A 13,004-nucleotide genomic window follows, 5' to 3' on the forward strand; every position below is an offset into this window, starting at 1 on the left:
TATTTCTGAGTTGCTGTGATTTTGCTTTCATTTAAAAGTTCAATTGCTTATGATAAGCTAATTGACCATTCCTAATTTCATTGAGTGTTATGGTGAAAAATGATTATTTGGAATAGAAATGATTTTAATAATTATTTTAATAAAAATACATACATATATACATACATACATACATATACATACACACACACACACATATATATGAATGATTACATTTTTATTAAAATAATTTCTATTCCATATACATATATATATTGTGAACACACTAAAGGAGAAATATTTTATATAAATGCTTCTATATAGTTTCTCCCTGAAGATTTCACAGAAATAGCTCTTTAGAAATCCTCATCTGAAATAAGGACATGTTCAAGAACAAATTTGTTCACACACAAATGTATTACTTGATAACTCAACATTCATTCCTATGGTTTTTGTAGTTATGTTGGCTTAATGGAAAAATGGCAGAAATATTTACACTTGAGACATTCTAAATTGTTATTCAGAGAATTATTGTCTCTCATTTATAGGTCTTGGCAATATGTAATACTGCGTATTAGTATGAAGTAATACTAATACGAATGTATGACATACTATATTATTTTTAATTGGCTTGCTACTGGGCAGACTGTGGCTTGGAGTTTAGATATCCAGATAACTGACCTGGATTGCCAAACTGAAGGATTTAAGCAGATGAAGAAATGTGATTCTTTCTTTCCATCTAGTAAGCCGAATGGACGGGTCCCAAATTTGCAGAGGAATGCACTAACATGCCTAGTGGGTGTGATGTCATAAGGATTCAGGGTTTTTGTTTATGAAGAGTGCAGATTTAAAGGGTAAAATAGCCTAATAGGTAAACTCATATTTTTCACTCTTTTGGGTGTGTCTGTGTGTTTTGAATGGGAAATCATGTTGCTGAATTTCATCAGATGCAATCTGAAATTGCTTTTAACATGTAAGTTGATCTATGGCTTACATATTGCCCATTTGTAACATACAAAAACAAGATTGCTCAGTTAGAGGAGGCTGAATTCTGGGATCACAGCATTCGATGTTAGCATTTCAGCTGTTGAGAACACCAATGTTTGAAACTGAGCCCTTCTATGTAATTAAATTATTTTTGGTGTGCAATGAAGAGGTCCCCAATGTTTTGGGCACCAGGGACTGGTTCCGTGGAGAGAGGTTTTTCCGAGGACTGGAGGGAGTGTGGTTTTGTGTGCTGATTGCATTACGTGGATGGGGCTTTGCTTGTTTGTGCGGACCGGTTGTTGGCATGCCGTGGCCCGGTACTGGTCTGTGGACTGGGGGTTGGGGAGCCCTGATGTAATGGCACCCATAGCATTAACTGAAATTCCAGCATTACAGAACACAGTACTTACTCTTCAGGTAAGAGGTATGGATCCAGGACTGGTGGGGTAGGTGAGCCCATTTTGGTTAGAGCCATGATATGTTCAAAGGTAATCTCGGTCTGAGTGCCTATATCTACCAAGAGACACTCATGAGAAGGATTGAAGATTTTGGTGCGTGGCATTCTTCTCAGGACTTGCACTACAATGGGATCTTTAGCTGTTTTAAAGGCTTCTACTGCTTGATCGTGAGTTGCCTTGGACAAATCTTTTCCATTTACCTATGAAGGGAGACAACAAAACCAGAAAAAAGCAAGTAAAGACATGGCTTTCCTTTCACAGAAACTATTTGTGAAGTAAATGTCCTCTCCTATCTTCCCATCCTTGTAAAAATAAATACATCTCTAATGGACAAACTTTGATTTTGGGGCCCTTCTACACCCATGTGATGTGCAATAATGATAACTGGGCTAAACCTTATGCCACAAGGCTGGTGTTGATGAGGAATTTTTTCTTTTTTTCTGCTGGCAACTTGTAAAATGTCTAAGTCAGTTTCCTTTTCAACAGCACCCATGCAAATATTGAAGGGACGAATTAAAGCATCTCTTGCACTGTTGTCCACACTGTCAGAGGTGAACATGTTTAAATTGCTTTGTTTATGGCACAAGAAGAATGCAATATTAAAAGGTAAAGTAGCTGTATTCAGTCATAAATAACAGATAATAACCTTGGAACTGCCAGCTTGATTTTAAAATTGCCATGGAAAGTTATTTCTGTAGCTGATCAACTAACCTGTCAATTATAATATTAGTCATCCCTATGTTTGTGGAACAGAAAATAATTAAGGCATACATAGTCTAGACTTCTATTTTAGAAAAAATCCTGATATTCACAGTCATGATGGGGCTGCAACTGCTTTTCTCCTGGCTCAGAATTCAGCAAACCTGCAAGACATCTGTTTGGAGAGAATCTTAAACTATTTAAGAAGCCTATTCAAAATCGTTGGGTTACATTTTTTTTCTTTTTAAATATTCCTTTGGTTATTGTTTTGGTTACTTGTCAAAACATTATGCCATTTCTATCTCAAGCCTCTTTGAGATGAAAAAGCATTTTGTTATGACACCTACTCCTGTTAATTCATAGTGAAAATGCACTTTAGAGATACTCAGCTGAAAGAACTAAGCTGCATGAACATCTGGTGCATCGTCTACTGGAGGCCATGCCTGTCAAATATCATGTATGACTCTGCTTGCTTTTTCCCATCATTTCAAAAGGGGACTTAAGGCTGTTAAGGATGTTCTACGTTACATTTTTTTTCTCTTAATGTTCCAGTGCTTATACTAGGAATTGTCTATAGAGATTCTCAATCATCCAGCCATGGTTGTCCCAAAGGTGCTTCTCCAAAAGGCAACTGTGCTTTCTTGTTTTTTTTCCCGCCTTAAAACATTTTATTTCTCATCCAAGGAGCTTCTTCAGTTCTAAATGAATGGTAAGGTAACTATAAACATTCCCACTATTCAGTTAGAACTAAAGTAGCTTTTTGGATGAGAAGCAAAAAGTTTTCAAAGGAAAAATATCCAACTAAGTCAAGCTGCCTTTTGGAAAAGCACCTTTGGGATATTGGGAATATTTTCAAATGTGGCTCTACTCTCCCTGAGAATTAGATGTATTCCTTGGGGATGTTTATCGAATGCAGTCCCAACTTATAAAGGTGTAAGACAAGATTACATATTAGTTCCTATTTTTTAATCTATATTTAAATCCATAATCCAAGCACTTGCTATTTCAGCCCATCATCCATTTATTTTAGGTGATTGTGCAATTTCAGCATTACAGTATGCCAAACAATGTAGTTATTACTGTCTATTTCACAGATGGGAACCAGAAAAGCACTTAGAGCACTAGCTTTATTCTGTACAGAACAAAAGCTATCAATACACTCTCAGAAAACCAAAGTTTTAGTGTTATCATAAAACTCACAAATGACAAATAAATGGGACTCAAACTGAGCAGGTATGACCTATAAACATCTTAGAGTGCAGTACCCTGCTTCTTTGTCCTGGAATTCTTTTTTTTTCAAATGGGGCAAATGTCACAGTGCCTATTTCTAAAGCTATCCTATGATTTTACCAATCAGAAAGGAGCCTATTTCTCAGGCACAAGAAACCAGGAGCAGGAATAGAGTTCAAAAATACTCCTTTTCATGCTACTTATACACCAGAATATGATCTACTAACTGCCAAGGCAAATTCAAATTGGTACTAGATAAGAGTCAACGGAATTCATGGGGGGCTGGATTTAAGTCTCGGGTGCAGCATAGTGACTTCAAACTACAATGCATTTGATTTTGGATCTTCTGCTGACTCTTTATACCCACTGTGAAAGTATAACCTTACATGTACGCTGAGTATATCTTAATATATCATTGCATTCACCTATGCCTTGGCAAAGCAGTACATGATGGTGCAAATATCTTTCAATTCAACCAGTGGTGGGATTCAGCCAGTTTGCACCACTTCGGCAGAACTGGTAGCTACTTTTTTGTTGCCCACGCCCAGAATGGACTTCCGGAAGCGGCATCCACACAGAGAACCGGTTGTTCACATATTTGAATCCCACCACTGAATTCAACAATACCATATAAACCAGTTTTATTCATCCAAGATTTATCTTTTTTGCAGGCTAAAGATGCTTGACTGTCCAAAAGGCTTATTTACACCTAAATACTCTGAAAGAGCATGATAATGTATAGCAGGTTTTGTAACAGGTTTTGCATTGTTGCAGTGCCAGCATCAGTTACTGAGGGAATGACTTGCAATATGTAGTGTACATGGAAATTCTTATTATCTAAAATAATAATGATTGTATATCGTATTAAATATTATAAACATTACTGATAAGAGATTGATTAAATTTAACAGGTATGATTTGGTGATGTAGGATGTGCTATTCCCAGAACTGCTCTCCTACAGTCTGAAACCCTTCAGATAGGTTGGGTTTGCAACTCTGATAATTTTGCTTCCCTGGCCTGATATATCCTACATGAGTGGAATTGGTCAGATCCCAACATTTACCAGCCAGCGTGGTTTTCTGGGAGAGCACCAGCTTGGGGAAAGCCAGCGTGCACATCTTTTGTTCCCATTTTGGCAAAATTGCCTGCTGCAATTCAGGTCTTTGGAGGGGGCTGCAACATGGTACAGGAAATCATGTGTCTCTGTCGATCCATTAAGGAGACACAAAGGCCATCCAGACAACACATTGTTTTAATCAGCTAATGGGAAGAACCTGAAAATAGGATATTAGTTTTCCACAGGAAAAGGTTTTCATAGAAGGGAGAAAGGGATGCTGCTGGGCTGGCAAATGAAACAGTCATTGAATAAATAATCTCCCTTCTCTCTCTCCCCTCTCTCTCTCTCTCTCTCTCTCTCTCTCTCACACACACACACATACAGAATTCTGAAGGAGAACATAGATAGAGAAGGTGCCACAAATATGGAAATGGGATAAAGTCACTTAGTTTCTAGTCAGTATCTCATAAAGTACTACTACAGTTTGTAAACAGAAATGTTTCATATTATCTTTCATCAGAAACAAGAACCTTGGGGACCATTTGTCCTGATTTGAGAGGGTCTTAATGTATCCCAGCAAACTAATTAGAGCTTACTCTGAAACGAAGACAGAATGCCAGACTTTACCACCCTTGCTTTAAGACTCTTCACCTCTTCCAGGAAATGAGAAGAGTTCAAGATACATATAATCTGTCTAGAGCTCAATTCATATTCCTGAAAATGCCATTCCCAGCCTTCTTCATTTTATCCTGACCATCTGGGTTCACTTGTCCTAGACTGCTTTCAAGTTGAACATTTCTGACCTGCCTGTGAACTTTGGCAGACCAAAACAGGACAGTGTTGAACACAATAAATGTAGCCTCCAGAGTTCCTGTACAATTAAAATGCAGCTCTGATCCTTGGAAGCAGGGCAGGATACAAATATAATATATAAGTACTTTTATGAATTGTGAGCTCTAAATTACAGCCGAAGAACAAAGCATCTTATGGCAACATAAAGGCTAACAGATTTATTGTAGCATATGCCTTTGTAGTGTTGTGCTTTCACAAAACTTCGGCCTCAATAAATCTGTTTGTCTTTATGGCATCACATTTTATTGTTGTTGCTGTTGCAAAATGGCTGCTTTTCTGCAGCTTAAAGTACAATGATCACATTCTCCATGTGATACTCTTCATACTATGTTGACCATAAAGCCATGCATATTTCCTTTCCAGTGAGATATTCAGTTGCTTTCTGCAGCTGGAGTATTTATTTTTGTATAGTGTGAATATTACAAACATGTGCTTGGAAACATATCTGAAAATGCAAGTAATGTTTTGATACACACTACAGTATGATTAGTTTCAGGTGCCTCTCAAGTGGATTCAGTTGCAATCCTCATTTTGCTATTATGAACGCTCATTAATTTGTTCTACTAATCTTTATCCCTTTTCTCCAAGGAGTTAATGATCACATGCATGGATTTATAGTCTAGTATTTTCTTTAGGACTGCCTTTTGATGTAGATCAAAAGACAGTGGCTATAAAATCTCCAAATCAGCATGATTTGAATATGGGTTACTCAATTACTAAGCAGCATAACTCTAACAGCTCAATCAGAGCCTAAGCAGGGGGTTGGACTAGAAGACCTCCAAGGTCCCTTCCGACTCTGTCTATTCTATTCTATTCTATTCTATTCTATTCTATTCTATTCTATTCTATTCTATTCTATTCTATTCTATTCATTTCCTTGGCTTAGAGAGTTGAAACAGAGAGCTAAAGTGCAAATGGAGGAAATAACGTGGCAAGTAATTTGTTGTTTTTTTCAGGCCCATTTGAGATCTTACTCTGTGCCCATGGATGCAACAAAAAGGTCCTAAAGAGTAGTAATGTTGTATTTTACAGACAATACCATCTTTATTAAGATATTGTACTCTGGATCTGAAAGACTGATTTCTTCTGATTTCTACAGAGAAGTTGCCAGCATGAGTGCAAAAGCTCGGAAGACAAAAAACCTTTGGTCCCAGTGATCGACCCAGATTGGATCCTATAACATTCTCCTGGGACACCTTTATGTGCCTTCATTCATGATTTGCTTCACCTTGAACACCAATCTGGGGACAATTCATTGGGAAACAACCTTATTACGACCTGTCAGGTTTATAGAAATACTAATAGGAATAGATCTCAAAGATGTAGATGGGTCTATGGAGAAATGAAGGCCACTGCTCATTCCTTCAACGCTTATATACAGGGTTATAGGGTTTTATATATAGGGTATAGTGTTTCCTGCCTCAGCAGTGGGTTGGACTGGAAGACCTCCAAAGTCCCATCCAACTCTGTCATTCTGCCTTTCCTGGTTCATTAAATTAGCCAGGGACTAATCCCATGGTTGGGGTTGGGGGACAACCAAAGCCTTCTTGAGATAGGATACACTTCTATGTGCCTTTAAGAGACAATGTATAAAAATATTTTAAAAACCTTCTGCTGATTCAAATCATCTTTCAAGCTACTGTATAAGTCAATTTCAAATGTTTTCGGGACCAATTTCTATTAGGATTCTGTTTTCCTGGCACTAATGGAGACACACTCTCTCCTAGTGGTTTTTGATGCTGTCAGCCAAAGTATCCTAATCTAGATCATCCGGCAGGATTATTTTGCATTGCTTCTGTGTAGATTGTGCACAGAGGATGGCGCTAGGAAAGTATTATTCAACCCCGGTCACCTCCCCTGGCATTTCTGGGTTCTGTCATGGCTCTGTGCTTTTTCAAATAGCTGCATGAAGCTGTGAGGAAAGTAATTCAGAGCTCTAAAGACGAGTGCCTTTGCTATGGCCATGTCTATTTCTCCTATTTATCTCCACTATGAGAAACGCCAGGAAGAGGAGAAAAATGTGAAAAAGGTAACTTGTTGGGCAGTCAGGGAAGAGAAATAAAGGGGAGATTGGATGTTACTGTGTAAGATCGAGTAAGTTGTGAACATCAATACCCAAGCAGATTTGCAGAGGTGATCATTAAGTATAACTTGTGGCAATAGTATTTAAACTAGAATCTGCTCTAACCCCAACAAAATCATCAGTATGGCTGAATGTTGCTTAATTTTAATAATAAACTGAATGAGAGAGAAAAAGCTGAAATTAATGGTTTCCCGAGAAGACCAAAGTACCACTGGCCTGGGAAAAAACCGAACTTGAGGAATGAGGTGGAATTTACTCTGAACTGGGTTATACTCCCTCAGAAGGAGCAGGCCCATAGCTGATCTCTAGCTGTCACATGATCACATCCCCACTCAGCTTCTAACAAGTAAGGTCAACGGGAGAAACTGGATTTGCTTACTGGCTGCATGATTTACTTAACACCACACCGATTTGCTTAACAACTGTGGTAAAAAGGTAAAAAAAATAAAATCAGAAGCACTTCACTTAGCAACACAAATTCTGGTCTCACTTGTGGTCATAAATTGAGGCTCATCTGTATTCTCTTTTTGTTTTTATTGTTCTTGCATGGTTCCAGCTCCTGCCTGTTTTTGCACTGCCATCCTCTACTTTATATGGTAATGCTGTCAATGCATTCATGGGACAAAAGATGTTTTTTTTAAATCACACAACCTGCTTTAAAAAAAAAAAAAAAAAAAAAGGCTAGGAGGGAATGACCAGTCAAGGTTACCCAACTACCTCAGGGAGAAATAGAAGATAAATCGTATAATTCCTATTTTAGCATCTTAACCATATACCAAGCACAGTAACTATATTACACTGTCTCTCTGCCACATATTCATGTAATTGCTTACTATGTATAGTACATAAACAGAATAAAGAAAAACGGAAGGAGAAATGAAAGGAGTAAAGGAGTAATGAGGCATATAAAAGGCAGGTTCAGGTAGATTTGGAAAGAGAGAAGAAAAATGGGGGAATGAAGCTGAGGGATGAGAAAAAAGGTGCACGAGAGGAAGGATGAATGTATATGAGAGATGTAGAAAAAATATGTGCAGAAAATGTTGTGCTATGGCAAAAAAGAGAATGAAAATTGAGAAAAAGTAAGAAATTAATAAAAAGAGATATCTGGGTCAGCTGAGGCATTAGCCCTCCTGGATTAACAGAAATGTAAAAGGGACTCCCAGAGTGATCTAAACTGGGCACTTCTAATCCAGAATGTGCAGCCAACTCGGGAATTAACGTATTTCTGTTTTTCTACACTCTCTGGGTAAAATCATTGGTGTTGGCTGCATTTGCAAAAATATAAGACAAAGGAATGCTCAATTTTGTTCCGCTCAAAATTAAATGTCATTAACTCACTCAGTTGAGCACATTACTATTGGTACTGCTGTAAAATTAAGCCCAATTCAGTTAGTGGAAGAAATGCTGATTGTGTCCAAAGTTTTATTATTTACCATAAATGAAATGTGAAATGCTAATGCCTGAGGTTTAGTCGTGATCTTTTCCTTAAAAGACTAAGCAATTAGGGTGACAAAGCAATCAGAGTTAAAGCATACAGAAACAACCCATGTTATATCGAGTGTAACATCCTGAGATCACTGTTAGCAGAAAAACAGTTAAATACTACTTGGTCTAAAGTTAATGAAAATTATGGAAAGTATTCTCTAGCCAAGTCTTTCCTGCAGGAAAATTCTGCTATAGATATTTTTAATTTTTTTGGGGATTGGTTCTTATTCGATTAGAGAAGAATTTGCTTTCAGGATTTATTTCAACAGAGAAGAGCTTTTTGATAAATTAGATAAATAGAATTGTTGCACTGAATTTTGTCCTCATTTCAACAGCTTTTTTGACTAAATTTGTTTTGCTTTTGCTTTCAATTGCCGTTAAGTCATTGACATTTATAGATTAAGTAAATAGCATTGCCATCATTTCTTTGGCTTCACTTCAGGTACATGGATGCATCTGCAACATGGATGGGCCTTGGAATTCAAGAAGAATACTCTGTACTGGAACGATGACATTACTAAACACAAATGAAAAATTAATAAAATGACTTTTATGTCTGTAAGTGAACAAGATGTTTCACCATAATTTTATTTGGGTCAGTCATGGAATACCTACCATTATTATTACAACTCATTAAACTAAACCATATTCATTTTGGAACCATGTAGCACAAAGGAATTGTTTATAATGGCCATACAAATGTATTAATCATGTAAGTGATTAGATGTGGAGTATCACAAAGTGCTTTCTCTGAATTCATTGAGTTCCCAGGCTGGAGTACCCTTCACTACAACAACAACAACAACAACAATAATAATAAAGTTGGAAGGGGCCTTGGAGGTCATCGAGTCCAACCTCCTGCTCAGGCAGGAAACCCTACACCAGTGGTTCTCAACCTTTTTAATGCCGCGACCCCAACCAGTCGTAAGTCGAGGACTAAACCGGTCGTAAGTCGAGGACTAAACCGGTCGTAAGTCGAGGACTTTCCCTGCCCGGGAGCACCGCGCATGCGTGGTTCTGCTCCCTGTGCCAGCCGAGGCGTAGCTGGCAAGCGGCAGAGACGGAGCAGGCCAACCACCAGCTGGCCCAGCCCAAGGGAGGTAAGGCACCCGCTGGAAAAGGAGGGAAAAATGGTGGACAAAAAAAATGGTGGACAAAAAAAATGGCGGACAGCCTTGCTTGGCGACCCCCATGAAATGGTTGATCGACCCCAAATGGGGTCCCGACCCACAGGTTGAGAACCACTGCCCTACACCATTTCAGACAAATGGCTGTCCAGTCTCTTCTTAAAAACTTCCAGTGTTGGAGCATTCACCGCTTCTGGAGGCAGGTTGTTCCACTGGTTAATTGTTCTAACTGTCTATACTGAGATTATAATTCCCAGAATTCCCCAGCCATGTGGCTTCCAACAACTTTGGAGGATATTCATGGGAAAAGATTAATTTATAGTGAAGGCCACATGAACCTTGGCGGTGGGGGAGCTATAGTTATGAGGAAAACTGCATGTGTAGAATAACAAGGAACCTTGAAATATCTGAAATATCTGGGTTTTAGCAACTGGAAATAAGACAATTCTTGCTATTTGCACAAGCAGCTAACCTTCAAAATGCTCAAAAACATACACATCATTCTCTCACATTATCACTTTTCTTCATTGTAGCAAAAGGATCTAAGTTTAAACTGGCCCGTTTCTGTTTTTCCTTGTCCCTTCTTGTTTTCAATTCTCTCACAGTGTGTTATCAATGGAACTCGGTATTATGGAAGCTTTTATTCTCTTTTCCCTTTGACAAGAGCGTGTTGGATGTCTGACATACTAAAAGCATATTAGATTTATCACATGGGAATATTTGGCATGACTGAAACTGTCATTCAAGGTATGGAAATAAAATCAGTCATGTGAATCAAGCACAATCTTACTGCTTTCTTGGGAGTTATTTAGATTTATATTAATGTCAGAACCATTGACATCTTGCACCATATCTTACCAGCAAGAAACCTGTGCACACTATCAGTGAATAATGAGGTACAGTATTATGAGATGTCTATCTTGCCCAAGGAATCCAATTAATACGATCACAGACGGTAAAGAAGATTTAATTTATTTATTTGTATTATTTATTATTTTTACAAATAATCCAAGGTGGCAAATATATCCAACACACCTTTCTCCTCCTATTTTACCCACAACAGCAGCCCAGTGAGCTAGAGCTGAGAGAGAATGACTGGAAAATCATGTTCAGACCTATAATAATTTGATAGGTTATTTTTTTTTAACAAACAGCTTATCATTTGCATGACACATAAAGATTTATTTATTTATGAAATTTCTGAGCAACTTACAAAATACCATACAAAAATAGAAAATTTAAAACAAAAAGAATTTGCCAAAAAACAGACGTCCAGAAAAAAACCCAACAACTTTTCAAAAGATAAAAACACCACGCCACACTCTGATTCAAGGTTTGGGGATAGACCCAGATTTTAAGGTCTTATTTAAAGAGGGGCAGGACAAATCTTGGGGAGCAATAGTGAAAAATGGCAAATATTATTATTGTTATTTGCACCCTATATATGGGATTCCACCTAGTTTAAAAGAACTTTTTGAAATAGCTAGGCCTAGTCATAAAGATGAATAAGGATGCATGGATGTATGGGAAGCCCTTGTATTGTGAAGTTCATTGTATGCGTGAGATGACAATGAATTCAGCTCCTTAGAATTTTTTACTGTGAGGACCAATGTGAATGCAAGCAAAAGGAGTTTCATTCCAAAGCAACATATACTGTATAATATATTTTAAGTTTCTCTATGAGTTCAGATCAAAGAAAATGCAAAGGATAAGAGAGGGATCTGTTATTCTGTACTTCATCCTCAGAGGGGTTTAGAGGTAATCCTTGATTTATAATCGTAATTGGGACTGGAATTGCCATTGTAAATTGTTGCAATTGTATGTTGAGTTGGACCTGAATTTACAAGTTTTCTGCCAGTTGTTAAGAGAATCTTGTGGCTGTTAAAACAAATCCAGCTTCATATACCACTTGATGCTGTGCCCAAATTGCAATCATGCGACCAGGGGTCTGTGCAACAATCATAAGTGAAAATACAGGTCACAGGTCACTTTTTCTGAGGCTATCATAACTTAGAATTGTTGTTAAACGAACGGTCGTAAGTCGAGGACTATCGGTATTGGAAAGCATCTGTTCCAGTTTGTTCTGTTCATATTCTGTCTTTCCTTTTAGCTAAAGGAACCAATTGTTGGATTGCAATTCCAACTGTAATCCAAAAACTTAACCACTATATTCAGAATGGTATTATGACAGAGGACTCTAACCTTGGCAACTTTAAGATGTGTGGACTTCAACTCCCAGAATTTCTTAGCCAACATGTCTAGCTGAAGAATTTTGGGAGTTGAAGTCCACAAGTCCTAAAGGTGCCAAAATTGGAGACCTCTGATATAGGGGAGAGATTTTGGGAGCCTGGGCGAAGAGACGCTGTCTAGGGGGCAGTCATATTAGAGGGAGCATAGCTCACAATTGCACAATAGGTGGAGTAGGGCTAAGACCCTTAGCCATCTTCCCTAAGTTATAGGGCTATAAAGGTGATAGTAGAGAATTATACTTCAATCTTTCAAGAATCTGTTTTAACTTAACAATAAAATAGAATTATCTCATATGGTCTTGTTTCCTTTCTGGTCTACCTGGTAAGACTGACAATACCACATTGGTTGCCCTTTTAATATGTGATTGTGAAGCAACTGGACACATATTTTTAAAGTTAATGCTTCACCTTCAGTCCACTCTGGCCTGATCAATCTTTGAATTATATTATATTGTAGAAATAGTTTGCAGAAATTGAACTAGTACTGTAGGAATAGTGAATAGCCACAAAAATGTTTAAAATTGAAACAACATGTGTAGGTGGAAGAAAGATTTGGTCTTTATCTGTTTCTTAAGAATTGTGTTTGCTGTCTGACTGATTTCATAACAAGAAAAGGATAAATTAATAACACTAGAGTAGGCAATTGCTTTTTCACTGAAGGTTCTATAATAAAATACAGGAATTCAGATGTGGTGGAATTCAGCAGCACTAAATTTTGCTTAACTTTGTAATACTTCTTAGGGGTTTGCAGACAGAAAATATTCTTCAAGAATTATTGACCATGTACCTCAAATATA

The 13,004-nt window shown here is 37.7% G+C and overlaps 1 protein-coding gene across 3 annotated transcripts in view; it reads right to left on the reverse strand.

The window, feature by feature from the left end:
* PDZRN3 (PDZ domain containing ring finger 3) overlaps window positions 1-13,004 on the reverse strand; it is a 199,473-nt gene that overhangs the window by 26,559 nt on the left and 159,910 nt on the right. For all 3 annotated transcript variants that reach the window (XM_015818172.1, XM_015818171.1, XM_015818170.1), the window contains one exon: window positions 1,377-1,624. In XM_015818172.1, the coding sequence (XP_015673658.1) occupies window positions 1,377-1,624 (248 nt within the window). The remainder of the gene's footprint in view (window positions 1-1,376; window positions 1,625-13,004) is intronic.

The sequence above is a fragment of the Protobothrops mucrosquamatus genome, unplaced genomic scaffold, assembly GCF_001527695.2.
Source record: "Protobothrops mucrosquamatus isolate PMUCROS unplaced genomic scaffold, P.Mucros_1.0 scaffold694, whole genome shotgun sequence".
Taxonomy (NCBI): domain Eukaryota; kingdom Metazoa; phylum Chordata; class Lepidosauria; order Squamata; family Viperidae; genus Protobothrops; species Protobothrops mucrosquamatus.